Source organism: Lissotriton vulgaris, chromosome 5, assembly GCF_964263255.1.
Source record: "Lissotriton vulgaris chromosome 5, aLisVul1.2, whole genome shotgun sequence".
Classification (NCBI taxonomy): Eukaryota; Metazoa; Chordata; class Amphibia; order Caudata; family Salamandridae; genus Lissotriton; species Lissotriton vulgaris.
Window position 1 is genome coordinate 219586327 of NC_141693.1, and position 26486 is coordinate 219612812.

Below are 26486 nucleotides of genomic sequence, written 5' to 3' on the forward strand. Positions count from 1 at the left end.
CTCCACAGAGGCACCCACCACACAGCAAGTGGTCAAGTTTAGCAATAAAAGCAACTCATGGGAACACAATTAAATCAAAATACGTTTGGGGGAAGCTCAAAATGGAGATCTGAAACCACATGTAGGGGGGTGGTGCTTGAGGAAACCAGGACTGGTTGAGTTAGCAGTAAACAATATATTAGAAATATCACTGTGGCAGCTACCAGGAATCCTGACATTTATTTAGCTTTGTGCAAGCCATCTGTTACCAGAGAGGCCCAAAAGACTCTGTGCGGACCATAAGGGCGTGTGCTTTGCTTAATAGTTATATCTTAAGTTACACAGCTACAGAGAGGGGTACAGAAAACCAGTGTCTAAGATTAAGGAATGCATGCAGGCTCCCTATGAGGACAGACTGCTACAACCAGCACATGTGGTAGTTTCATAATTATCTCCAATGTTACACAGACTGCAGCACCGATGCACCCAACACACAGCTCCACTGATGCACCCACCATCCAGCTCCACCGATGCACCCACCACACAGCTCCACCAACACAGCTCCACCGATGCACCCACCACACAGCTCCACTGATGCAACCACCACACAGCTCCATCGACACAGCTCCACCGATGCACCCACCACACAGCTCCACTGATGCAACCACCACACAGCTCTACCAACACAGCTCCACCGATGCACCCACCACAGAGCTCCACAGATGACCCCACCACAAAGCTCCACTGATGCACCCACCACACAGCTCCACCGAGGCACCCACCACACAGCTCCACCGAGGCACTTACCACACAGCTCCACCGATGCACCCACCACACAGCTCCACCGAGGCACCCACCACACAGCTCCACCGAGGCACCCACCACACAGCTCAACAGATGCACCCACCACACAGCTCCACAGAGGCACCCACCACACAGCTCCACAGATGCACCCACCACACAGCTCCACCGATGCACCCACCACACAGCTCCACCGATGCACCCACCACACAGCTCCACCGAGGCACCCACCACACAGCTCCACCGAGGCACCCACCACACAGCTCCACCGATGCACCCACCACACATCTTCACCGATGCACCCGCCACACAGCTCCAGCGATGCAGCCACCACACAGCTCCACCGACACAGTTCCACCAATGCACCCACCACACAGCTCCACTGATGCAACCACCACACAGCTCCATCGACACAGCTCCACCGATGCACCCACCACACAGCTCCACCAACACAGCTCCACCGATGCACCCACCACACAGCTCCACTGATGCAACCACCACACAGCTCTATCGACACAGCTCCACCGATGCACCCACCACACAGCTCCACTGATGCAACCACCACAAAGCTCTACCAACACAGCTCCACTGATGCACCCACCACAGAGCTCCACAGATGACCCCAACCCAAAGCTCCACTGATGCACCCACCACACAGCTCCACCGAGGCACCCACCACACAGCTCCACGAGGCACTTACCACACAGCTCCACCGATGCACCCACCACACAGCTCCACTGAGGCACCCACCACACAGCTCCACCGAGGCACCCACCACACAGCTCAACAGATGCACCCACCACACAGCTCAACAGATGCACCCACCACACAGCTCCACAGAGGCACCCACCACACAGCAAGTGGTCAAGTTTAGCAATAAAAGCAACTCATGGGAACACAATTAAATCAAAATACGTTTGGGGGAAGCTCAAAATGGAGATCTGAAACCACATGCAGGGGGGTGGTGCTTGAGGAAACCAGGACTGGTTGAGTTAGCAGTAAACAATATATTAGAAATATCACTGTGGCAGCTACCAGGAATCCTGACATTTATTTAGCTTTGTGCAAGCCATCTGTTACCAGAGAGGCCCAAAAGACTCTGTGCGGACCGTAGGGGCGTGTGCTTTGCTTAATAGTTATATCTTAAGTTACACAGCTACAGAGAGGGGTACAGAAAACCAGTGTCTAAGATTAAGGAATGCATGCAGGCTCCCTATGAGGACAGACTGCTACAACCAGCACATGTGGTAGTTTCATAATTATCTCCAATGTTACACAGACTGCAGCACCGATGCACCCAACACACAGCTCCACTGATGCACCCACCATCCAGCTCCACCGATGCACCCACCACACAGCTCCACCAACACAGCTCCACCGATGCACCCACCACACAGCTCCACTGATGCAACCACCACACAGCTCCATCGACACAGCTCCACCGATGCACCCACCACACAGCTCCACTGATGCAACCACCACACAGCTCTACCAACACAGCTCCACCGATGCACCCACCACAGAGCTCCACAGATGACCCCACCACAAAGCTCCACTGATGCACCCACCACACAGCTCCACTGAGGCACCCACCACACAGCTCCACCGAGGCACTTACCACACAGCTCCACCGATGCACCCACCACACAGCTCCACCGATGCACCCACCACACAGCTCCACCGAGGCACCCACCACACAGCTCCACCGAGGCACCCACCACACAGCTCAACAGATGCACCCACCACACAGCTCCACAGAGGCACCCACCACACAGCTCCACAGATGCACCCACCACACAGCTCCACCGATGCACCCACCACACAGCTCCACCGATGCACCCACCACACAGCTCCACCGAGGCACCCACCACACAGCTCCACCGAGGCACCCACCACACAGCTCCACCGATGCACCCACCACACATCTTCACCGATGCACCCACCACACAGCTCCAGCGATGCAGCCACCACACAGCTCCACCGACACAGTTCCACCAATGCACCCACCACACAGCTCCACCGATGCACCCACCACACAACTACACTGATGCACCCACCACACAGCTCCACCGATGCTCCAACTAAGCTCCACCAATGCACCCACCAAACTGCTCCACCGATGCACCCACCACACATCTTCACCGATGCACCCACCACACAGCTCCAGCGATGCAGCCACAACACAGCTCCACCGACACAGCTCCACCAATGCACCCACCACACAGCTCCACCGATGCACCCACCACACAGCTCCACTGATGCACCCACCACACAGCTCCACCGATGCACCCACCACACAGCTCCACCGATGCTCCAACTAAGCTCCACCAATGCACCCACCAAACAGCTCCACCGATGCACACACCACTCAGCGCAACCACAGCATCACTCAGCACCACGACAGCATCACTCAGCGCAACCACAGCATCACTCAGCGCAACCACAGCATCACTCAGCACAACCACACCATCACTCAGCGCAACCACACCATCACTCAGCGCAACCACAGCATCACTGGTTCAAATATGTTCTTTCAATGTTTCAAGCTGTTTTCAAGCTTTCACGCTTTATTACAAATCACAAAAAGATGTTAATATTTCATTCTGTTCTTGGATTTCCGTCACAATAAAAAACACTGAACATAATCTTCACAAATGTTATTTACAAAAGTTTAAGCTATTGCCATTACAAATTAAATAAATTATTTAAGTATTAATTATTTAAAAAAATTAAAAGCCATTGTTATTTGTAATATCAATACATCTAAGTCACGTAAATACAAAACATGTTGCATTACAAATGCTATAGGTGTCACATTTGCGAAAGTTATAACTATTGGCATTGTAAATGACAAAGCCATTAATTTAGCTATTTTTAAAAAAAACATAAATAAAAAAAAATCATTTATAACACCAATAGCTCAAACTTTCCTAATGCGAGCCCTATTGCATTTCCAATGCTTGTTTCTTTTGTTTAGTAGACCCTTATAACTATTTCTTCTTTCTCACCTCTCTTCTCTCTCTGTAAACCATTACCATAGTAAGCCATCTTGTCAGCAATAAAGGCTTGGCCAAAAGTGCTTGCTCAGCACATAAGATAAACCTGTAACTCTCCATCCACATAAAAGGATTGTACCAGTATGAGCACAGGTTGATTTTTGGTACCCGTAGGAGCAAAGTATGCTCCTTTCTGTGTAGTACAGCACTGGGCTAATTAACCCTCATGCCTTTTTAAAGTAAGTTGTTCATCCTGCAAGAGCACAAAACAACTCTTTCTACTGTGAATGCGCTACCTCACCAAAGCTATGATCATGCCACGCGGTTGTATGATCCTACTGTCTAACTTAGGAATCTTTCTTATAGACACAGAAACCTCATCCATGTATTACAGCATGCCCCGTCATTGGAATCCTTTCCACACTCCATGCTGTTTTGTCTCCAGAATGAGCTCAACCTGATGTAGGGAGCTCTTGATAATTTAAGACTAGATAACATAGGTGATCCATATATTTAGAAGACTTCCTTTTAGTTTAAGGGGCAAAACATAATAGACAACAAACTTATTTTTTTCCTTATTCACATATTAAGGACGAGATTTTGTTGTTTCCGCAGAGAGGAAACAAAAAATATAAATTATCACTAATGATAAAATGATTTCTCATCATATTTTCATTCCTTCATACTCCTTGTCCTTTTTTATAGGATTCAAAAAAGCAGCATATATAGTAACCAATTTCGGTTAACGCGCATGCTGCTGGTCCCTAAAAAAAAGCTGCCGGGAAAGGCTTAAAGAATGTTCAAGGCTAGAGTTTGGTTATAGTGTTGTTTTAACTTTTCTTAAAATAGATGGAAACTATTAGTGGAGAAGTACACTTTATTAGAATGGACTTGTATTACTCAAAATATCTTTCATTCACTAAAAATTCTCTGCATCACACAAATTGCTTCTGCTGCTCTGTAGACCTTGTTAGCTAAAATGTGCATACTTGTAGTCTGGGATGAAATGTTTTTATAAAACGCTGCAAAATAATTGGTGATTTGTGTATACTTAGAGCAGCATGAAGTGAATAGCTGGACATGTGCTTTGGGATTGCTGCAATATTTACTACTTGTATGTACTGCTTTTGCTAGGTCAAGGAATTTTGTTCATTCCTACATTTTCTTTGTTATGATAATTTTGGTATATAAGATTGACCGTACGATCTGTTAGTTCTCTTGTGGTCGGCAATAGTTTTAATCCCATAAAGGTAGTATTTTATAGGTGAAAAAGTCTTTACGTTTTTTAACAAATTTTCTTTTTGTGTATGCTATTGCGTGGTATTTAAAAAAAAAAATCTTTTTATTGTGCATTTATCACAAAAGACCAATGAGTAAGATACAACATATTCAAACAAACCCCCCGGATGCTGTGGTGTAATTGTGTACATGAGATTTCGAATGACTTTCTCGGACAAGAATCATGTTAAACCAGTTCCGTGTTTACAGTGGTACCTCCCTCAGGTCCTCTGGTATCCAGGCCTCCGGTGCACAAGCATTCCTTCTGTGAGTCTCTGCGAATGCCGAGACCACCCCACAGCCAGAGTCTCAAGGAAGGCCCACTCCGTCGTTGCTCCTCTATTTCTGACCATGGGTTGCATATCTTCGCAAACTTCTGGGGTAGCCCCTCGCCCGGTATATGGGTTCCTCTGCCGGTCTGCACCACTCCATATTGGATAGCCATTCGCCTAGTGTTGGGTTTCCCGCACACCTACAGCACTTTATCACATCCTGACATGCTAGTGCTGTATTGCAAAGAAGTGTGTATCTGTATAGGGTCACCTCTTGCCTGATAGCCAGGGAGATCAGCCAAGGGGTGAGCTCCAGGGTGTCTCCTGCTGCCTCTGAGTCTGTTGTACACCTGTCGAAAAGGTTCTCCCTCTCGGGCATTCCCAGAGCACGTGGTGTTGCAGCACGCTCCGTTACCCGCATCTGAAACCCTGTCCGGATGTTGACCTCTCCTGGATATCTACATGCGACCCCTCCATTCATCATCCTCTAGTCTTCCCAAGTCTCTCTCCCATTTATCTTGTAGCTTCTGTAATGGTGTGTGTCTGTTGGTGAGATTTGTGGAGTACAGCTGCGATATTGCTTGTTTATGTAATGGAGCACCCAGTACCCGGTATTTCAGTGAGTTCTTGTTTTCCTGGACCTCAGGTTGGGTGATCCATTGTGTTAGCATAGGTCTACTCTGTAGGTACTGTAGAAATTGACCTCCTAGCATGTCAAAGTGACTGTAGGTCTGCAAACGCCAGCCACCTGTATCTCTCCAAAGGTTTCCCACCTTCGAGATATCAGTCTTGCCCAATTGCGGGTGCTCCAAAACCCCACGTAGCTCCACCAACGCATTCAGGTGCCACAGCAGTGTCTCTAGCGTCAGTCTGTCCTCCAAGACCAGCCTGCGTATTGCACATCTCCAGGCCCAGGCCACTGTAGGCGTTAGCTCCAGGAGGGTTGCCAGATCCCCCCCGCACAGTAGAACCATTTTGTATAGTGTAGCTCCAGTGCCCTTCTGTCGGCAGGCTGGCTCCCGCTGATCTGCGTAGGACCGATAGTTAACCACCAACCGGCAGGTCGCCCATTAGTAAAGTACGTAGGTTCAGTGGGGCTATGCCCTCGATGAAACTGTATTTTTCCTTGTTAGACACATGTTACCATATCTGAGTTTCTAATGTAAAAGTAAATTTAGTTTTCAAGTTCTATTCTTGGCATTTAGTCCGGGCCACTGGAGTTATGCGGAAGGAGAGGACGAAATGCAACCGGGTTGAATAAATTATGCGGCAAGAAAAGGCAAATTGTGCAGCATATGTTTTAAACTTGGTAACACTGTCTGGGCATTGGTTGCACCCCATTAATACCAATTTAACACAGAAATTTAGCAATAAGCAACAGAAAGTTGACCATTCCAGCTTTGCAAAGGACCTTCCACCACGCGGCAACACGTCACTGCATTTTTTGTAACTTTTGAACCGTTTGAACTAGAAACAAATTGTTTTTGTTGGTAAACTCTACAAATTATGCAGCAGATGATGGGTTATGTGGCATATGCGGCACATCTATAATTATGCTAATATCGCCGTGGCCGCACAATCCCATAATTCCAGTGGCCCTGCTTATAATATTGCTTCTTGATAAGTATTTAATGTTCTACTGAGTGGATTTGACATTTGTTGACTGCGACCTCATCAAAATATTAGTTTGCTTTCAAAGCATTATTGTTCAGCTTAAATTACTATGCCGTATCCAATTACTGGGAAAGTCTTTCCTTTTGTGGGTCACATGACCTGACCGGCCAAGTGTATGTAATATCATTCAGTACCTCACTGAAATGGCGAACAAAATCCACTTTTTGTTACTTGATATTTCCAGTATCCTTCAACCAACGCAGCAGTGGGTTGTGTTTTTGTGAGATTTTTTTAGGCTGGTGTAGAAAGATTCCTGTTGACAACCCCTAATGGAAGTTCCAGTTGGGGTATCTAATATCCAGTTTGTCTAGTCTGCTTTATTTTTTGAGGTCATATTGCTGTTTTTTGCTTTGTCTCATTTGTGGAAATATTTTGAAAGAATGTATTTAGCTGGTACTGTTCCTTGACAATCAATAGTTCCCTCTCGATTCTGAACATTTCCACAAGTCCTGAAACCATTTTGGTTTTATAAAGAAGTGTTCTGGAGATGTACATAATCATTTCAGAGCAGCCTGGGGTGGCAGTTGTTCTAAACGGGTGTTAGTTTAGCGCTGTTAATGCCTCAGGGTGTATGCAAGTGCAGGTGTTTAACCAGGGGTTCTCTTTCAACTGTGTAAAAGTTACAATACGCGTGGTTGCTTTGCACGCAGGAGCCACAGAAGCTGTTTTTACAACCAACGTTTGATGGGTGAGAAGGGGTCGGGGTGGGTGTCGACGAATACTGCGAAACTGTGGATTAATTAAAATCATATCAGCTCTCAGAATCGGCAAATAGTAAAGTGATAGGTTTCTTATTCTCTTGAAATGTTGTTCCTGGGTATTGTGAGGATGATAAGAAATGACTAGTAGGAGAAAGTTCACTGTCTTTCTTGCATCATGTTTTGAAACAGGGCTGTAAAACGCCTTGAAGAAGCACGCAACTTTAAGGAGCTTCCAGAAGCAACGAAGGCATCTCTGAAGGCAGAGCAGCACAAGACCCTGCGGGTGAGTGGCCGTTGTTAGCTTTGTCCATTGGAAACTAAGTGTAGGCATTCAGGGACTACTCTCTCGCAGTACCTTTATCTTTCTGTCACACTTGGAGCTTTCTTTTAATTGGTTCCGTGTTCTATACCCTTTTCTATTTCGTTTCCTGTTGCTCATCCCAACCTCATAGTCAGCCTTTTACAGAAGACTGTTCAACTGCCAAGCTTTAGCATTACTGATGTCTTGTCCCCCTTCCCTCCTTTCAGCGAACGCAGCTTCATATTGTTTGTTCAAGGAACTTGTAACATATATCTTTCACGTTCATTACCTAAAAAAGAGCCCAATTATAACTTTAGGGTTGACATTGTTTTTGTGAATTTGTGGGCTCTGTTTGACTGATGCGGACCTGATTTGTTACCCTTCTGTTTTCAGTCTTTGAGTAACTTCTGTAGTCAGATTGGAGATGACCGGCCAATATCTTATTGCAACTTTAGCCCCAACTCCAAGCTTTTAGCGACCTCCTGCTGGTGAGTTTTCTTCTTCCAGTTGCTGGTGATGCATAATTGTTGGTTTCACCATAATCGGTGCAGGTGTGGCTGTCACTGGCCATTGAAGTTGTGCGAGTGCTGTCTGTTCTAGTGTTCGTGCAAGCTGTTCAGATACCTGTAAATTATGTTCTGTGATGGATCTGTCTTGGGTCTCTGGTTTGTTTTGCATTCCCAGCTCGCAGCAATATGGCTTCCAGTGATCCAATCATGTTGGTTTCTGTGCTGTCAGATAGCTCTATCCAAAATTACCCATTATTCTGCAGGAGAATGCTTTCAATGCGGAAATAATTTATATGCGTATTAGGTGATGTTTGTCTAATCTTTCCCACTTGTTTAGACTACCTTTGTCATGTCCTGTTGAGAGCTGAACTCGAAAAAATGGTTTGGCCTCTTCATTTTCCTTTCCTGTGAAGAAAGTGGCTAAATACATTGGCTTCATTTGCACACTGTTCCACTAGCTTATTCTATCAATCAAAAGCCATATGCTGTTGGGCGACTACAGTTTGTAAACATGGATAGGGAAGGAGCATTTTCAAAAAGCCCTTCTGGCTAGTTGATGGAGAGAATGTTCTGGAACGTTGATGTACTCTAAACAGACAACCAAGGTCCTGCCTACATTAGCCTATCACCATGTTTAGAAATGAAAGTTTACCACTCTGTGGAAACTTATTCTATCTTCAATTGTGGGCAACTATTCCTTTCCAACCCATGTAGAAAATGTTCAGAACACTTAAGTGAGCAGGCTCACCAATGCTCACATATGCCCCTCGTCAGTGGAAGATACACAGCAGTACTGGCAAAAGTTTATTCTTTTAGGGCCATTCAAAATGGATCCCTTCATCTACAGGAACAACACGAAATGCAATTTTTTTGCCTCATTTCTGAAGACCCTCTCTAGTATGGCGAGAGGAGTTGGCCTAACGGATAGGGCGGTCGACCTCGAATCTGGGGAACTGGGTTTGAGTCTCGGCAATGACGCTGAACATCCTGTGATTCTGGGCAAATCACTTAATCTCCCCATGCCTAACAAAAATGAATCTGTCCTCATGTAATGCAACTGGTGCTATTTAAAGCGCTCTGATACCCAATTCGGGTCAAGTTCGCGCTATATAATACTCTATAAAATAAAAAATAAAATAGTCAGAAGGAGAAGAACCATTTGCGTATTTCTTACTTCCAGGGCCAATTTTCCCCATTGTGGTTCAAGATTTAGGAATAGTACCAAAGTTGTGATGGCTCCCATCTGGCCTAACCTATTCAGATTCGTGCATTTCCTGGACCTTGTGAAAGAATATTTTTTTTTCTCTGCAAAGGAGGAGGTCCATCTAATTTTTCTATTCCTCCAGCCAACCAGTGCTCTTATCCACCTGGTTCGTTATGAAAACGCCTCTGGTATTGAGGTCTTGGGGATTTTATTAACATTCTGCCAGTGGACAGTAAACGATCAACCCAGCACCAGTACAAAGCAAGTGTTCTAGTTTCATTAAGGCGCCTAAGATCTCTTTGTGCTCACAGGTCTTTTCAAGTTTAGAATGGTAACATTTATTATTAGTACTGGCTGGTAAGTCATTTGGTAAGTCATTTGAAACCATGACTGCCAGCCACATTATACTAGCAATGTGGAAGACTACGTTTCTCATCGCTTTTACATTATTAGAGCCACAAAAAAAATCTTGCTTTTCTGATGTACCTCATATGGATTTCCATATATATAAGGAAATCACTACGCGTCATGCCTGTCTTTTTTAACGGAATGTGAGGCATTTTTAGGGGTTTTTTGGGAGCACATTAGTAATGTGGCTGTGTCCTCTGAGGGTACTGCTATTTCCCACTGCTGCTCCAGTACTGTTAAATAAAATAAATGTAAATCCGTATTTGTAAAGCGCAAACTACTCACCCCTACGGGTCTCAAGGCGCTGGGGGCCGTCGTAGAAATTAATTGAGCTATGGCCCAGAGTCACATGGTGCTGAGCAGAGCTGCCCCGGGAACCGGGGATCGAACCATGAACCCTGTGCTCCGAAGTCAGCTGCCCTGGCCGCTGCACCACACCTCTCCACCTCTACACTAATGCTTTGCATAACCAAGCTGCTCCCGTTGGGGACCTAACGCTCCAGAAGTAGTGAAGGTGATGCTTAGTCTCGGGATGAAAGGATTTAAAAGCTCTGATTCAGCATGACAGTACGTAATACTCCTTAAACTCTATGCCCTGCCACTGTGAGATCTTGAAAGACGAGTAAGACTTTTATGTACCTTTAAATAAAAAAGAGAGGTGCAATTAGGGTACAAGAAGAAAACCAGAAGGTGTGGCCATCTTCTGATATTGAGATAAAAACCAACACGTTTTTATAGTGTTAACCATTGTATTTTTAATGCCTTTACAGCCAATGTTATACTAGGACCTCAAGACTTGCCTGGTTTATTGTAATGTTGGTAAACAAAGTTTCAGTCATCATTCTTGATGAAAAAAGTCTTGTTATTTAATGGTCCTTGACGATGGCTCGATCTTGAACAAGGTGATGGGCAGAAGACTCAGCTGCTGAGTTTCCAGCAAAAATGGAAACAAAACAGGTGCACTAAAAACCATCACCTTAAATTTCTCACCCAAGAAAAGTCAATGAGAAGTTTTAGTGGGGTTTAGAGTCTCTTCCCAGTTCTATTGCCTATTTGCCTACTGGGAAATGGAAACCAGTGTCTAGAGGGAGCACAGTTCAGAGACCAGTAAGGAAACAGCTGAGCATAATCTTTTGAATGATGCCAGATGTGGGTTAGCACCCCATGGGAAGTCCCACAGGGTAGGTGAGGGAGGATTAGGGTTACAAAATATTAGGGTTCCAGGTCTGAGATGCCCCTAGTCCCTTGTTTTTTGGCATGGGCGCACACAGGATCGGGACCACCCACTGGACCGCAATTCTATACTAGACTTTAGGGTTAGAGACCTACTGTGATTTCTCACAATTATATTTTACAGAACGTATGGGCTCGGGTGATTAGACGGTTCCCCAATCAATATATCCATTTCTAACCAAATGAACCTGATCCCACACCAGTAGTATGAAGATGTAAGACTGCTTGGTTACTCTGGTGCAGATATGGTCACCTTAAAAGTACCTTACAGCAATGTTTGAGGGCAATCAGGCACACCAGTTTAAATACAGGAAAGTATTTCTGCAGCACTACATTTCTTCAGGGATTGCTGGTATGTGGTATTTATCTTACTCTTTCTCATGTCATATGACCTGCAAGATCACCTGATTATCTTGGTTCCTTGAGACGTCCTCCACACAGATCTTCATTCTGCTGGGTCTTTTCTGGGTCTTCCAGTGGCCAGGAAATAATCCACAATAAATCATGTTATTTCCTTGTAGACATAATTTCAGGATCCATATTCGGATGCTACACATACCCTCCACACACACTGTCTGCATGTTAGAAGTATTCTAACATTTTATCTTCATTGTTCAAAATCTGTTGACTATCGAACATAGCCAAGTGTGAGGTCTCTAAAGCTTTTGTTACTGGGTCATCTTTTGTATTCTGGAGTCAAGCACAGTTTTTTGTTTTTTTAACAGGACTGTTAATGAACTTAAAGTTAAAGGCAGTGCAGTGTCAATATCATGCATTTAGAGATAACCTGTGAAGCAACCTCTCGGGCTTCAGTTCACTGCCTTTTGTAAATGTTACAATTTGAGCATTCGTCCCAGATTGATGCGGAGTTTTGTGTTATCGTGCTTTGGGCTACATTTGGTTTCATGCCTTGTCTTTTTGATGATTAGTTATCACCTTCATTTTGGGTGCATAAAAGTCTTCCCATTGGTCTATAAATGGGGGCCAAAATGTAAGAATAAGTGTAATTTATTAATCACAGGGACTCTTCCGTTAGTACACTTACAACCTCACTCTTTATCTAGAAAACGCAACCGCCATCCTTCCTATCCTATCCTATAGGTCTGTTAACAACATTGGTGTGGAGGAGAGATAAACAAATGGAAGTTTTGTTGTGAGACAAAAGCTCCGGGGCATGGAAAGCTGCGTATTTCTTATGCGGTGCATAAAATATATAGGCCCTTCATGTACCAGGGTGAAACTTTTGCTTTTTTTTCCTCAGCTGCTACCCTGTAGTGTCATGGGCAGAAACATGCATGATTGTCTTGAGCTCTAGTTAGTGAGGACAACATAGAAACAAGCATCCTGGGACCGGTTTTGGGGTATCGCCCCTCATCAGTCAGGATAGCTTGAATCCAGTGGCGCAGCGAGCAAGAGACCCTGAGGGGCAAGACTGATTTGCATGTGGCTGGGTCCAAACTAGGGTGGCATGGTGAGCAAAAGAACAATGGATTTAATTCAGATCTCTTGATTGGGGGTGAGTGTTTGAACAGTTTCCACAGTCCATCCATCATCTTGCAGAGAATGGTACAGTCACATCAGCGTAGGTTCAGGATTGCTGTCTAGCACGTTTTAGGTGAACATACAAAGGAAAGGGCAGGTAAATATTTTAGTGTATCGTCTGTATCATTGGGCATAATACTGATGCTGAGGGATGCAGGGTTGAACTGCTTGTGTATGATAAGGCCTTTGTATTTTCTCTTCTTACAGGAGTGGACTTTGCAAGCTGTGGTCTGTCCCGGATTGCAACCTCCTTCAGACACTAAGAGGTATGATAGTCCTGTTCACTTCCTTTTTTTTGTGGTGCTCAATTGTGGGGATGGTTTGTAAGTTCCCCCTAAGCCTATCAGTTGATAGATTTGTTGTCTGAATTTACCCAGCCCCATAAAAAAGGACTCTGCATGCAAATTGCTTTGCCAGGGCTTCCATGAAGTCTCACAGCGAGTGCTGAGTGTTTTACTTCTATAATGACCTCCACTGTCGTAATGCATCCAAGGCTCTCTGAAAACTGCAATGCTGCTTCTGGAAGACATTCTTTTGCAGGATCGGATAAACCATGACTTATCGACCTCCGGGTTCAATGAGGTAAAGCTATTCGACCAGGATGACCTCATTTTGCTCAGTCGGGTAGCTTGTGATAGAAATTTTGTTGCCTGGTTCCTATGTCCTCCCCTCTTTTCCTTTTTTGTGTATTACCTTATTTTCTGTCTCCTGCCTTGTCTCCGCTCTCCTCCGAGTCACCTTTCTCCTGGCGTATCTCTTGTCTGTTACCTGCCAACTCACCCCTTCTGTTCCACCTCAACTCCTGTATTCCAGCTCACCTCCTCTATCCCTCCTCACATCTGTCAACCACGTTTTCTATCTGAGAAAAAGGGGAAGATGCATTGTCATGTATGAGAGTGGGAATGAGCGATTTGACTTAGGGAATCAATTCAGTGGGTTATTATGTTTAATTATGAAAATTCAACAACCTAGGTGCTGGTGCCTACTTTGTTAGACAGGGCCTCAGCTGAGTCTTGCGTTGGCAGAGCTTGACATATTGCTGTCTCATTGTTGAGCCCATGGGGTACTGTGTTGAGCAGCAGTAATGAGCAGGTCTGAATCTGTATCCTGCAGGACGGGGCACACTGGTGTAGTCACCGACATCAGTGGATGGGTGGTTAGTTTTGAAGACATCTGCAATATCTGCATGCGCAGAGAGCTTCTATTTGGATGTTTCGTCACCCAGACAAGCATTTCGGCACTCGTCCAAATATGTTCACTTCATTCTGTTTCAAGCGAATCAGGAGTCAGGGGGTGGTGAGGTGAGTGATTGATTGTGAAATACTTGATGGAAAAGGTAACTTTTGGACTTCATACATATTTTTCTCACTTCAGTTTTGCCTGTCAATTTTTAGTTCTCAAGTAATAGGACAGTTGTCTGAAGGGGATAATGTGTTTTGAATTGGATGGAGGTGGCCTTAGGCTATGGCCTGGGAGGATGGGGCAGCCAGAAACATGGTTTGTTTGAAATTAAGTATCTAATCTTTTCGCTTAACAAATACGCAACCAAGCAAGGATGAAATGTAATGATTTCTATCCTTGTAAAGGTCACACCACAAACGTTGGAGCAATTGTGTTTCATCCGAAGGCCACTATTTCCCTGGAAAAGAAAGATGTGAATTTGGCATCGTGTGCAGCTGATGGCTCTGTCAAACTCTGGAACTTGGAAAGGTTTGTCTTTCTTTCAACTCTTTATAGTTATCAGTTACTGTTACATCCTGAATTTACAAGTTAATGTTGCCTCGTATATTTTAGGACATTTTGACATGTTTTGCTACCACCCCTGCTTGCTGCTGCGAGCTGGTAGAAGCAGTGCATTGTTTTCGATAGCTATAGCTAAGATGGTAAACTTGGTGATCTAATTTGACATTACTAAGTGTGCTTTAAGAATTTTACTGCTTGTTGTGACCTCTTGCTAGACCGCTAAGACCCGTGCCAGTAGGTAGTGTGCTAGCTTTAAGCACAGTCAGTTCATTTCAGCCTCCTATGGGTTTAGAGTAGATTTCCATCTTTTACGTGATTCACAAAAATACCTAGGAGTTCCCATTTAAGTTTAAGCAAATCCTAGATTTCCTTGCATTCTCCTACTGCCCAATCCTATGGGTTGTCCGCTTTGTGGATAGGCCACTGAAGTTTACCAATGTTGACATGTCCATAAATGCATGAATTTAAAAAAAAAATGTGTTTTCTGAAAAATATTTTCTGGAGGGAGAAATTCTATTCCTTAAATTTCTTCAACCAAGGGGGTTTAGCCATTTTGGTCGAGCATTCGAGACCTCTTGTACATACTTTAGTATATACTTTATATGTATATGTACTTTGTGGGCTCTGGAGATCAGCCCTAGGACTTGTCTGCTTCCGCTTAGGGACTTTTTTTTCTGCCCAACTGCCTCTATTTAACTTTCTTGCTAGAAAATGACCAGCAGAGGTCAGAAAAAAACAGAATCACTTCAGAATTTTCTAGATTCCAGTCCATAGAAATTGTCTTCCACGAGCACCCGTAGACAATAATGTTTTTTTCAAATCTTGTATTTTCAGTGATATGACCACCTAAGCCCCTGCTTTTATATTAAAAACACAGCTTTGGACTATACCATTTCCAGCTGAAAGGCAATATTTCTCTCCATGTGTTCCCATACCTGGTGTGTCACGCAGTTTGGTGCTTACTTTCCCAACATGTTAAAGAACAGTAGATGTTTCAGCACCCAGGCTAATGTGCTGCATAGCTAAATACATATAAGGTCCCAAAGGCGAGACCAATTGCATTGCAAATGTTTGGTTTCACACTGTTTGCACATGTTCGAGGCATGAGGGCTGCTGAATTCATATCTGTGCATAGATCCCTGCCTAGTGTTGGGTCCGGATGATTGCACATTGTTGTCCTGGAAGAGTCTTCGAGGTATCACGAGATAGGTGGCTCCTCCCCTGGACTACAGTGCGCATGGGCATCCTCTCCATCCCCAGATTGTTTTTTTCCGCCATTGGGTTCGGATGTCTAATCTTAACTCCAGTTAAATAACTTATACTCTTTCGATTTCTAAGGCCAAAAGGCCTTCTTCGCGTCGGTATTGTATCGTTCGGTGCCTGGCCCTTTCGGTTCTTCGATCGGCGTCGAAAGAAGATTCTCTCGACTACACAGGCCCCGACTACATCGACGATGGAAAGGACGCCGTTTAAGCGGTGCCCCGTTTGTAATTCGAAATATTCGAACTTGGATGTACACCCTGTGTGCAATACCTGTTTGTCCCCCGACCACGACGAGTCCAAATGTTTCGCCTGCTCCAGGTTCCGCTAGAAGAAAACTATCAAACTTCGACGCACGGCGAGGCAGTCGGCCCAGCGGTCAACTCCAGCACCTGAAAACATCTTCGATGCCGGGGACGATGAACTCTTCCAAGACGATGAAGAGGTTGAAGACGACGCTCCCGAGGAGATGTCGGAACCGGCGTCGGAACACGACTCCAATTTCGAGGTGGACAACCCAGATGAGGACTTCGCCCACGACACGAACGTCGTCGAGGTAGGGGACGACGATCAGGCCCTCGCGGCCGTTGATGACGACTCCGGTGGAGAACCGAGTCCGCCCACGGGGCCTACCATTGCTAATCAGCCCACTCCAGCTCCGGTCGAGGCATCGCCAAAAGGCCTTAGCCAAGATCCATCCTCGAGGTCTACAGCCCCGCGTCATGGCCAGGCTAAGATCCTTTCGAAGGAGCCATCGGTCGATTCTGCAAAATCGAAACCGAAACAGACTGAGCCGAAACCGAAACTGCTCAAGATGGTGGTCGGTTCGACGTCGAAGACCTCCTCGAAGGCTGTCGACGCTCCTTCGGCGCCGAAGATTTCTGTCGGCGCCAAAGCTGGGCCTTCGAAGCCGGGCACAGTCAACAAGAGCGTCGCCTCGGCGCCCGCGTCATCGGCAAAAGATGGCGGGAAGGGCAAGGAACCTACGCTGAAAAAGGACTTGCAGCCGCCCCTCTCGGGTCTCAAGGCTGGGCTGGCTAAAAGGGTCGAAGCCACTGCCAAGGACGCCCCGACTTTGTCGTCGACGCCCAAGATTGGAGGTGCACCGCGCCGGGAGCTCGATTCGACGCGGTCCAGTGAGAGGCCTATTCAGGCGTCGAAGAAAACCGGAACAGGCGCTTCGGGATCGAAGCACGCGGCCTCGACGCCGCTTAAGTTTGGCCTTCCGCCCACAGCCCGTCCGAAGCAACTACAGGTGTCCACTGAGACAGTGTCCTCCCAGGCACGGCTCGTCTATCAGGAACCTTCTTATGACGACCAGGCAAAAATGTATATTGACTCGGAGTCGGGCAAGCTTACCGTCCTCAAACGGAAGCTTGCGCCTGACCGTCCCTTGGAGGGTTACAAAATTCCTCTCAAACAAAAGAGGGTCTCCACCACCTCTCCGGTCCTTGTGGAACAGGACTACTCACACCATGGTGTTCACTCTCCTACACAGAGTGAGGAGGACATAAATGCAGACTTTAGTCAAATGGGCTTCTCCTATAATACTGACACTGATCAAGAGGTCTCCAATCAATGGTCTGGAGCATGAGATCAAGGCGATGACCCTGATGACCCCCACACCGCTCCAGACTCTCAGTCCTACGTCGTGAAACCTTCACCAACTGAGGACACTACTGCATTCAATGCCTTGCTAGAGCGTGCTGCCCTCAACCATGACGTCGAGATGCATGCTGAGCCAGTGGAAGAGGACTTCTTGTTTGATACCTTCTCCATTTCTGAACGTACCACCAAGACTTTGCCTATGCTTAAAGGAGTCCTCAAGCATGCCCCTGCCATTTTCAAGGAGCCTACTAAAGCCAGGGTTATCAATCCCCGGATCGACAAGAAATATAGGCCTGCTCCAGTGGACCCAACCTACATCAAAGGCCAGCTCCCATTGGACTCCCTTGTGGTGGCTAATGCGCGCAAACGAGCTAATTCTCAATCCACTGGTGACGCTCCCCCTCCGGACAAAGAGTCAAAGATCTTTGAGGCATCTGGGAAGCGTGTGGCGGCGCAGGCCGCTAACATTTGGAGAATAGCCAATACACAAGCCCTGTTGGCTAGGTACGACAGGGCGCACTACGACACCCTAGAACAATTGATGCAGCACATGCCTGACATGTACAGAGAGGCAGCTGAGATGGTTATTCAAGAGGGTAAACAAGTCTCCAATGCGTCCATCAAATGCGCACTGGATGTAGCAGACACTGCGGCGAGGGCAGTCAATACTAGCGTGATGCTTTGCCGCCATGCATGGCTGCGCATCTCAGGGTTTAAAGCCGAGGTCCAAACAACTCTCCTCAATCAGCCGGTTAATCCGGACTTCCTGTTTGGCCCCGAAGTTGACACTACACTTGAGAAGATGAAGAAAGACACTGAGACCGCAAAATCTATGGGGGCTCTCCAGTCACAGCAGTTTCGGGGCAATTCCTTTCGTCGCTCCGGTAACAGGGGAGCAACAAGAGGACAGGCTCAACAGCATTCGCAGTACGCCAAGGGCAACACGCAATCTACATACAATAAGAACACCAGAGGTGGTTACCGTGGGAACAATGCCAAAGGGAGAGGCCGCGGCAATAACAACGCCAGGTCCTCCACTCCCAACAAACAGTGACTTCATGTCACTGCCCCCCGACCATCTAACACCCGTCGGGGGGAGACTCCAACAGTTCCTGCCACTCTGGAACAACATCACAACAGACAGGTGGGTGAGACAACTTATCCGTTACGGCTATTGTCTAGAGCTGACCTCCACCCACCCCCCCAACATACCCCCAAGGAGCCGTCCTATGTCCGCAGAGCACTCGCTCTTATTGCAGCAAGAAGTACTCTCCATGCTGCAAAAAGGAGCCATAGAACTCGTGCCTGCCGACGAAAGGGGTGCGGGGGTTTGCTCCCTGTACTTCTTGATTCCAAAAAAGGACGGGTCCCTCAGGCCCATTCTAGACCTCAGACCCCTCAACCAGTACATCCTTTCAGAGCACTTTCACATGCTAACTTTACAACAAGTCCTGCCACTGCTCCGTCAGGGCGACTTCCTGGCCACCCTGGACCTCAAGGATGCGTATTTCCACATTCCCATTCACCCAAGTCACAAAAAGTATCTCAGGTTCACCATCAACGGTCAGCATTACCAATTCAAAGTTCTGCCGTTCGGGGTCACTACTGCTCCCAGAGTTTTCACCAAGTGCTTAGCGACTGTGGCAGCACACCTTCGCAGAGAAGGGGTTCACGTGTACCCCTACCTGGACGACTGGCTCGTGCAGGCCAAATCTGCCGAGCAGTGCGGCCAAGACATGTCACGAACTATTCATCTCCTTCACAGTCTGGGCTTCTCTCTCAACTATGCAAAGTCTCACCTGCAGCCATCCCATGTCCAGCAGTACCTAGGGGCGACGATAAACACCCAGTCAGCCACGGCGCAGCCCAACACAGCCAGGGTCAACAGCATGCAAGCGCTCATCCGGAGGTTCCAGCCTCAGCGGGCCCTCCCGGCGCAAGTTTTCATGCAACTGATCGGCATGATGGCATCCTGCATATTCATTGTCCCGCACGCGAGGCTGCACATGCGACCCCTTCAAGAATGCTTAGCCCGTCAGTGGAATCAGGCTCATGGTCGTCTACAGGACCTAGTGTTGGTGACCGGTCGGGCTTACAACTCTCTGCATTGGTGGAACCCACAAAACCTTTGCAGGGGCCGACCGTTCCAAGAGCCTGTCCCACAAATAGTACTGACGACGGACGCATCTCTCCAGGGTTGGGGAGCGCATGTCCTCCACCACACAGTGCAGGGACTATGGACTGCACAACAGCAACGGATGCATATCAATGTGTTGGAACTCATGGCAATCTTCATGGCACTGAAGGCGTTCAAGCTGCACCTGTGCTGCAAGGTCGTGTTAGTCCGGACGGACAACATGACCGCCATGTATTACATCCAGAAGCAGGGAGGCACACACTCCCCCCAGCTGTCTCGCCTAGCCCAGAGCATATGGAAGTGGGCCATTCAACAGAACATCTTCCTCTTGGCGGAGCATCTCCCGGGTGTCGACAACCAGATGGCGGACCTGCTCAGCAGGCACAGTCATCAGATGCACGAGTGGGAGATCCACCTGTCTGTTCTCCGCCCGTACTTCCAACAGTGGGGTCATCCGGGCATCGACCTCTTCGCCACAAGCGAGAACGCGAAATGCCCAAGCTTCGCCGCCAGGTTCCCACACCCGCAGTCTCAGGGCAATGCGATATGGATGAACTGATCAGGCAGATTTGCGTACGCTTTTCCGCCAGCCCCCCTCATACCTCTGGTGGCACGCAAACTGCGACAACACTCAATGACACTCATCCTGGTTGCTCCAACATGGGCACAGCAGGCTTGGTACACCACGTTCCTGGAACTTTCAGTGGTGCCTCACCAGCGGCTGCGCCTCACTCCCAGCCTCCTCACGCAGAGCCATGGCGACATTCAGCACCCAGATCCCCATCAGTTGAACCTTGCGATTTGGCTCCTGAGGTCATAGAGTTTGGGTACCTTAATTTGCCTCCAGAATGCATGCACATCATCAAGGAGGCAAGACGACCGACTACCAGGGCCTGCTATGCAGCCAAATGGAAGCGGTTCGTTATTTACTGCTCCAACAACAACATTGATCCGTTGGACGCGTCTACACAAAACATCATCTGTTACTTGTTGCATCTGTACCAATGCAACCTGGCGTACAGTTCCATCAGGATCCATCTGGCGGCCATAGCCGCTTACCTGCAGAACAGGCAGCACCTTTCAGTTTTCAGAGTACCAGCCATTAAAGCCTTCCTAGAAGGACTTAAAAGGGTGATCCCTCCTAGACACCCCCCTTCACCTGTCTGGAACTTAAATGTCGTTCTCACTCGACTCATGGGGCCGCCCTTTGAGCCGCTCCATTCCTGTGAAATACAGTTCCTCACCTGGAAGGTGGCCTTCCTAGTAGCTATTACATCGCTACGAAGGGTCAGTGAACTGCAAGCTCTCACGATTCAGGAACCTTACCTGCAAATTCATGCAAATAGAGTGGTGCTCCGCACCAACCCAAAATTCCTGCCAAAGGTGGTTTCGCAGTTCCACCTTAACCAAAATATAGAACTGCCAGTTTTCTTCCCTAATCCAGATTCGGTGGCAGACAGAGCACTGCACACCTCAGATGTCAGAAGAGCTCTCCTGTATTACATTGACAGGACAAAAGACTTTCGGAAGACTAAACAACTCTCCATTGCATTCTCTCCACAACATAAAGGCAACCCTATCTCAAAGTCAGTATAGCCAGGTGGATTGTTAAATGTATCCAGATCTGTTATCAAAAAGCTAAACGCACATTAACAGTTCCCCCAAGAGCGCATTCCACACGCAAGTTAGGGGCTTCCATGGCGTTCCTGGGTAATTTTCCTCTAGAGGACATATGTAGAGCAGCCACATGGACCACCATACATACATTTACCAAACACTACTGCGTAGATGTACACTCCAAACAGCAAGCCGCTGTAGGTCAGGCTGTTCTCAGAACTCTCTTTCAGACTGCTGCAGCTGGCACGGGCACCCGCCAGTAAGGAGGGGACTGCTATTTATTCTAATCACAGATATGAATTCAGCAGCCCTCATGCCTCGAACGGAATATGCTACTTACCAGTATGCATCTGTTCTTGGCATGAAGGGCTGCTGACATTCATATCGCCCACCCTCCTCCCCGGTGCCTGTCGCAGCTGCAGCTCTCAGAAGCATTTTCAGGCATGGTCATCATTTTCAGTATTACACTCCATCTCTGCCACAATGGCGAAAAACAATCTGGGGATGGAGAGGATGCCCATGCGCACTGTAGTCCAGGGGAGGAGCCACCTATCTCGTGATACCTCGAAGACTCTTCCAGGACAACAATGTGCAATCATCCGGACCCAACACTAGGCGGCGATCTATGCACAGATATGAATGTCAGCAGCCCTTCATGCCAAGAACAGATGCATACTGGTGAGTAGCATATTCCTTACTCCTTGCTTTGTTTGTTCACCACATCAGCAAATTTGGGGTGAACATACATTATGAAGGTTTGTTAATATCCACAAAGTGAACCTTATGATATGAGTTAACCACCTTTGTAAATGGCTAAAATGTGCCCCTCACAAGAGTATATTAACAATTCTGCCCCTCCCGCTCGTCTTCCAACTGTGGAAAAAATGCCGTATGTGCAGAATTTTCCAAAACATAAGTGGAATAAGTGTTTGGTAAAATACACAAATCCGGATTCTAGGTTTCTGAAGTTTTCTACGTTCAAGTGACACTTGGGTGTACAGAATGTTTGATGATTCGGGACTCTACATGAGCATGGCATGCCAGCTATATTTGGTTGTTCAAGAGATCTCAGGCTGAGTTTGAGGCAAGCATCCCCTAGAGAGATTTGCAGTACTTATGCAGCATATTGAATATTAATAGATACACCACTTTTAGTATCTTGATTAGAGTGGGATAATCTTGCCTGCCTTCTGGTAATGTTCCTCACTCCCCCTTCATCCCAACCTCTATATTTGTGTTCCTTTTCCCAGTATGCACTTCTTTGCTGGGGAGCAAGAAATACTTGTGGGGTTGGTGTTGAGGGGCCAGTGTGTATCCAGGGCCAAGGAGAGGAACATTTCAAAATGAAATGTAACAAAGTAAGGCCTAGTACAATGTTTAACTGTACCTCTGCTCTAAGAACAGTCTGAGATGGCTGTCAACAGAACATGGGCAAGTGACTGTCTATGCATGCAGGTACAAAATTGGCAAGACAATTGTATCCTGCCAAATGAAGCCAGGGCCAAAATCAGTCTTGGAAGCAGGGACAGGGGTGTGGCTGGCTTTCTTCATGCTTGATTGTTTATGAGGTTGAAGTTACTGCGGATGGTGCTATGGGCATGTTTGATGGCTGAGATCATGAAAAAGAATGCAAATCTGTCTGTGAAGTCTTAGTTTAGTCGTTGAGGCCTATAGATAAGGTGAAAGGTTGCTAAGAGCGGGAAGTGGCATGATGCTCCATGTATCTTAGTGTCACTTGTTTTTCTTCTCTGCAGGCCCAGTAGGACTTGTAGAAGACGGTGTGAATCTTTTGTGTTCCGTCTGCATTTTGAATGCTGTACCATATGGGAATATGGACAGATAGGTTGCTTGAGGATGTGGGAGTGAACCATGTTTCTGTGACAAAGAGTGCATTTAGTTTGATAGCTGGTTAGTCCTGCCATGTCTGAATTATGAAGTACTTCACAATGTGCTTAATAAACATAAGTTGGTGTGTATTTGGTAATTTGTGGGTTCATGATGGTTTGTGGAATGTGTATGAGGTTTGATCCCTGTGTTGTGTGGATGTGGTGTGAGCGCTGGTGTGGTCTGTCTGCGATTGTGGACATGAGTAGTGTGGGATACTCGATGAGGCACATGATACTTTGTTACCTTGCAGGTGGTCACTGCGGTTGCAGTCAAACAAGGCCTCTCCTGGCCCGAATAGACTAATACTGTGCAGAGGATGTCCAGGCTCTGGGGTTCCTTGAAAGAAGTAGTGTTGAAGGTGACTGGAAGGGCATGAACTGTTCTTAATGGCTTAGAAGTGCTTTGGCTTGAGCATGTAGTGTCTGCAGGGGCTTTAACTTTCAGGGGCTTCTAATGGATTCCTCCAAGGAGGCGAGAAGAGCAGTAGAGCTCTTATTCCACAAAATAATACCCTCAGTAAATGGGGATTCAGCTACATGGTTCTACACGCACACCTGTGGGGTTCTGTTTGGATCTTGAGCAAGAGTTCGCACTGGCCATTGTTACTCTCCATAACGTGCAGGCTTATAACTTTATGTACAACTAGCAGCCCGCCCCGGCGTTGCCCGGGGGCAGAAGGGGGCTGGGGGCAGCATTTTGTGCTTTTGTTTAGTCCAGGCCGGGTCCCCGCCCCAGCCCGCCCGCCCCGACATTTCCTATACCGGCCCCCGCCCGCCCCGACATTGCCTATACTGGCCCCCACCCGCCCGCCCCAACATTGCCTATACTGGCCCCTGCCCGCCCTCCCGTCCGCCCACCCCGACATTGCCTATACCGCCCTCCGCCCGCCTGCCTCCCGCCTCTGCCTTACCTCAGCCGCGCTCCGGACTTCACCGCCACTCCCGGGCCCCCGCCCGCCCCGACATTGCCTGGACCGCCTCGCCTTACCTGAGCCGCCGCTCCTCCCCGCCTGTCGTCATCACGCAGGTGTAGGTCGTGGTCAGCGCTACGTCGAGGCCGGCGCTTGTTTTAGGGGACTACTTTCTTTTTAAACTTTAATTTTTTAATTTACGTTTTTTTTTAATTTTATGCAGCCTATGTCCATCTACACACCCTGAGGATTACAACAATGTATTGGGTGTGTGGATTGGCGCTGTGGTTCCCGAGTTTACCTTGCCAAAAGGTTTCTGTTCTCTCTTTATAATAGTAGTATAGATGCACAGTCTCTCAGTTTTTGACCCTGTGGTGTTTGCTGTGAAGCGGCTTGGGCATGATGTTGGTGGTGCACTCCTTGTGTTCGCACAGCCAGCGTTCTCTTCTGCAGGCACAGGATCGTGGGCAGAGGTTCCGCCTCCCAGATTATGCCACTGTGAACAAGCTGCATGGTGGATCTTAGCAGTGGTTGCTCGTCTTTGGCAGTTGTGGCCTCGTGCCTTTTGGGGGGGGGGGGGGGTTCAGTTACAGCTGTGTTGCTGGGCAGCAAAATAACCTATCTCTCTGGTCACGCTGCAGTAATTCTGGGCAGTATTCTGTCACCTGGGATTTATTACTTCATACAGTTTGTCACGTGAACCACACAGGGAGGCCAGATGGCTTTTCCCAGTTCAGGGTGCCATCCGTTATGTTCCTGGTACAAATCGGCTCTTCTGCATGCTCAACATGCGGCTAACACCCTGGGCTTCTCCTCCGGGACAGTCACTCCTCCTGCAGGGCCAGGAACTTTTCTTCCCTTTTTGAGCACACAGTCTGGTTTATAGGCACAAGGCAAACCCATAGGTTCTCCAGCAGGTTGTGCCAATGTTAGGTGATGGTGTCCTCTTACCCCTGGGAGACAGGCTGTCATGCACACTTCATCCCTGGATCTCCATAACTCTTTGAGTTATCTAAAGAGCACTCCCTTGCTCAAGAAGAACTTTGAACTGGAAAAAAGTGGAATGCTCTGGGTCTCACGTTTATACTAATTTTCTAGATGTGATGTGGATCCACTGTCTAAAGTCTGGGAACTGTTTTGGGAGTGATGCCCTTTCATTTTCTGGCTAGAGGGCAGGCACAACCGTTGTGTACCCTGCTGGCTCCAGGCAGAAGTATCCAAAACATCAAAACAATGACGTGTGAAGACTTTGCACTTGACTGTCTTTAGCCTTCCTAAAGTAGCAGACCTTGCCTAGAAATGTCCTCACCCTTAGCAACATAATCTGCTGACTCACCCCCATTCGTCTGCTATTAACCACATGGCAGTGCTGGGGAAGTACTAATCAGCAATATCCTGTTAAAAGGTCCTCATGGAATTTCTAGGGGTAGCCATTTTTTAGGTCGAGCCTGGGCAGCGCATGCGCTGCTGTGAGGCATGCAGTATTGGAGTATGGCTTTGAAACCCCGCCCACTCTCCGCCCATATTTTTTATTATCTTGTGTCATTGTCCTTCTTAAACGCTGGCTTCTGAGTGGTTTTTAGGTTTGTTAGTCCCTCCTTGGTACCGCCTTGCCTGCAATTGTTACCTCCCATAATGACTGGACGTTTTGCTGGTGTTGTTACATGGTTTGCTTTAAAGGTCGGTGAGCACTATTTTATTTAATGTTCTTCCACTATTCCACCCACAACCACGCAGCAGTAGCGCGCTTCAATAAACATTTTTTTTAATGGCAGTCCACTTTAACTATAGCGGCCGCATTTTAAAAATGTATTTATTTTAACAGCGCGGTCCGCATTTAGCACCACACTTATTTTTTTGTTAACTAGTGCCCATGCGGCGCTTTCACATTTATGAACACCGCGCCCCTTTCTTTACACAAACTGCATCTAAAGAAAGGTATGCGGCTGACATTAAAGTGAAAGCGCTGCGTGGGGACATTTACCCCCAAAAAACAACTGTTTGTCAACTTGATAAAACAGATGCGTTTTTTGGGTCAAAGCCCCCATGCCGCAGTTTTACTTTAATGTAGGACACACCCCTTTCTTTAGATGCGGCTTGTTTAAAGAAAGGGGTGCGATCTCCATAAATGGTCACTAGTAAAACAAATATTTGCAATGCAATAGGCCTTTGCATTGCAATAGCTTAAACTCTCGTTAATGCGAGACCTATTGAATTGCAAATGCTCGTTCCATTCTGCCACCATTTCAGTGTCTGTGGCTCCTCCTTTCTGCTCCAGTAATGCAGACAATGCAGCTTCCTCAGACAGTAGAAGTGTATTTCGTCGTCCATTTTCTGACATGTCAAACCAAGGGATATCCAAAATTGATCCAGCTGGTCAAAACAATCATACTCCCACCACAACACGGAGTTTTGCTTCTATCCAT

At 47.2% G+C, this 26486-nt stretch overlaps 1 protein-coding gene across 1 annotated transcript in view; it reads left to right on the plus strand.

Moving 5' to 3' along the window:
- The window catches only part of PRPF4 (pre-mRNA splicing tri-snRNP complex factor PRPF4), a 206047-nt gene that overhangs the window by 110020 nt on the left and 69541 nt on the right, over positions 1 to 26486 (plus strand). Inside the window, exons 6-9 of the mRNA XM_086921206.1 lie at positions 7891 to 7984; positions 8396 to 8490; positions 13106 to 13164; positions 14485 to 14608. Coding sequence (XP_086777332.1) covers positions 7891 to 7984; positions 8396 to 8490; positions 13106 to 13164; positions 14485 to 14608 — 372 coding nt within the window. The remainder of the gene's footprint in view (positions 1 to 7890; positions 7985 to 8395; positions 8491 to 13105; positions 13165 to 14484; positions 14609 to 26486) is intronic.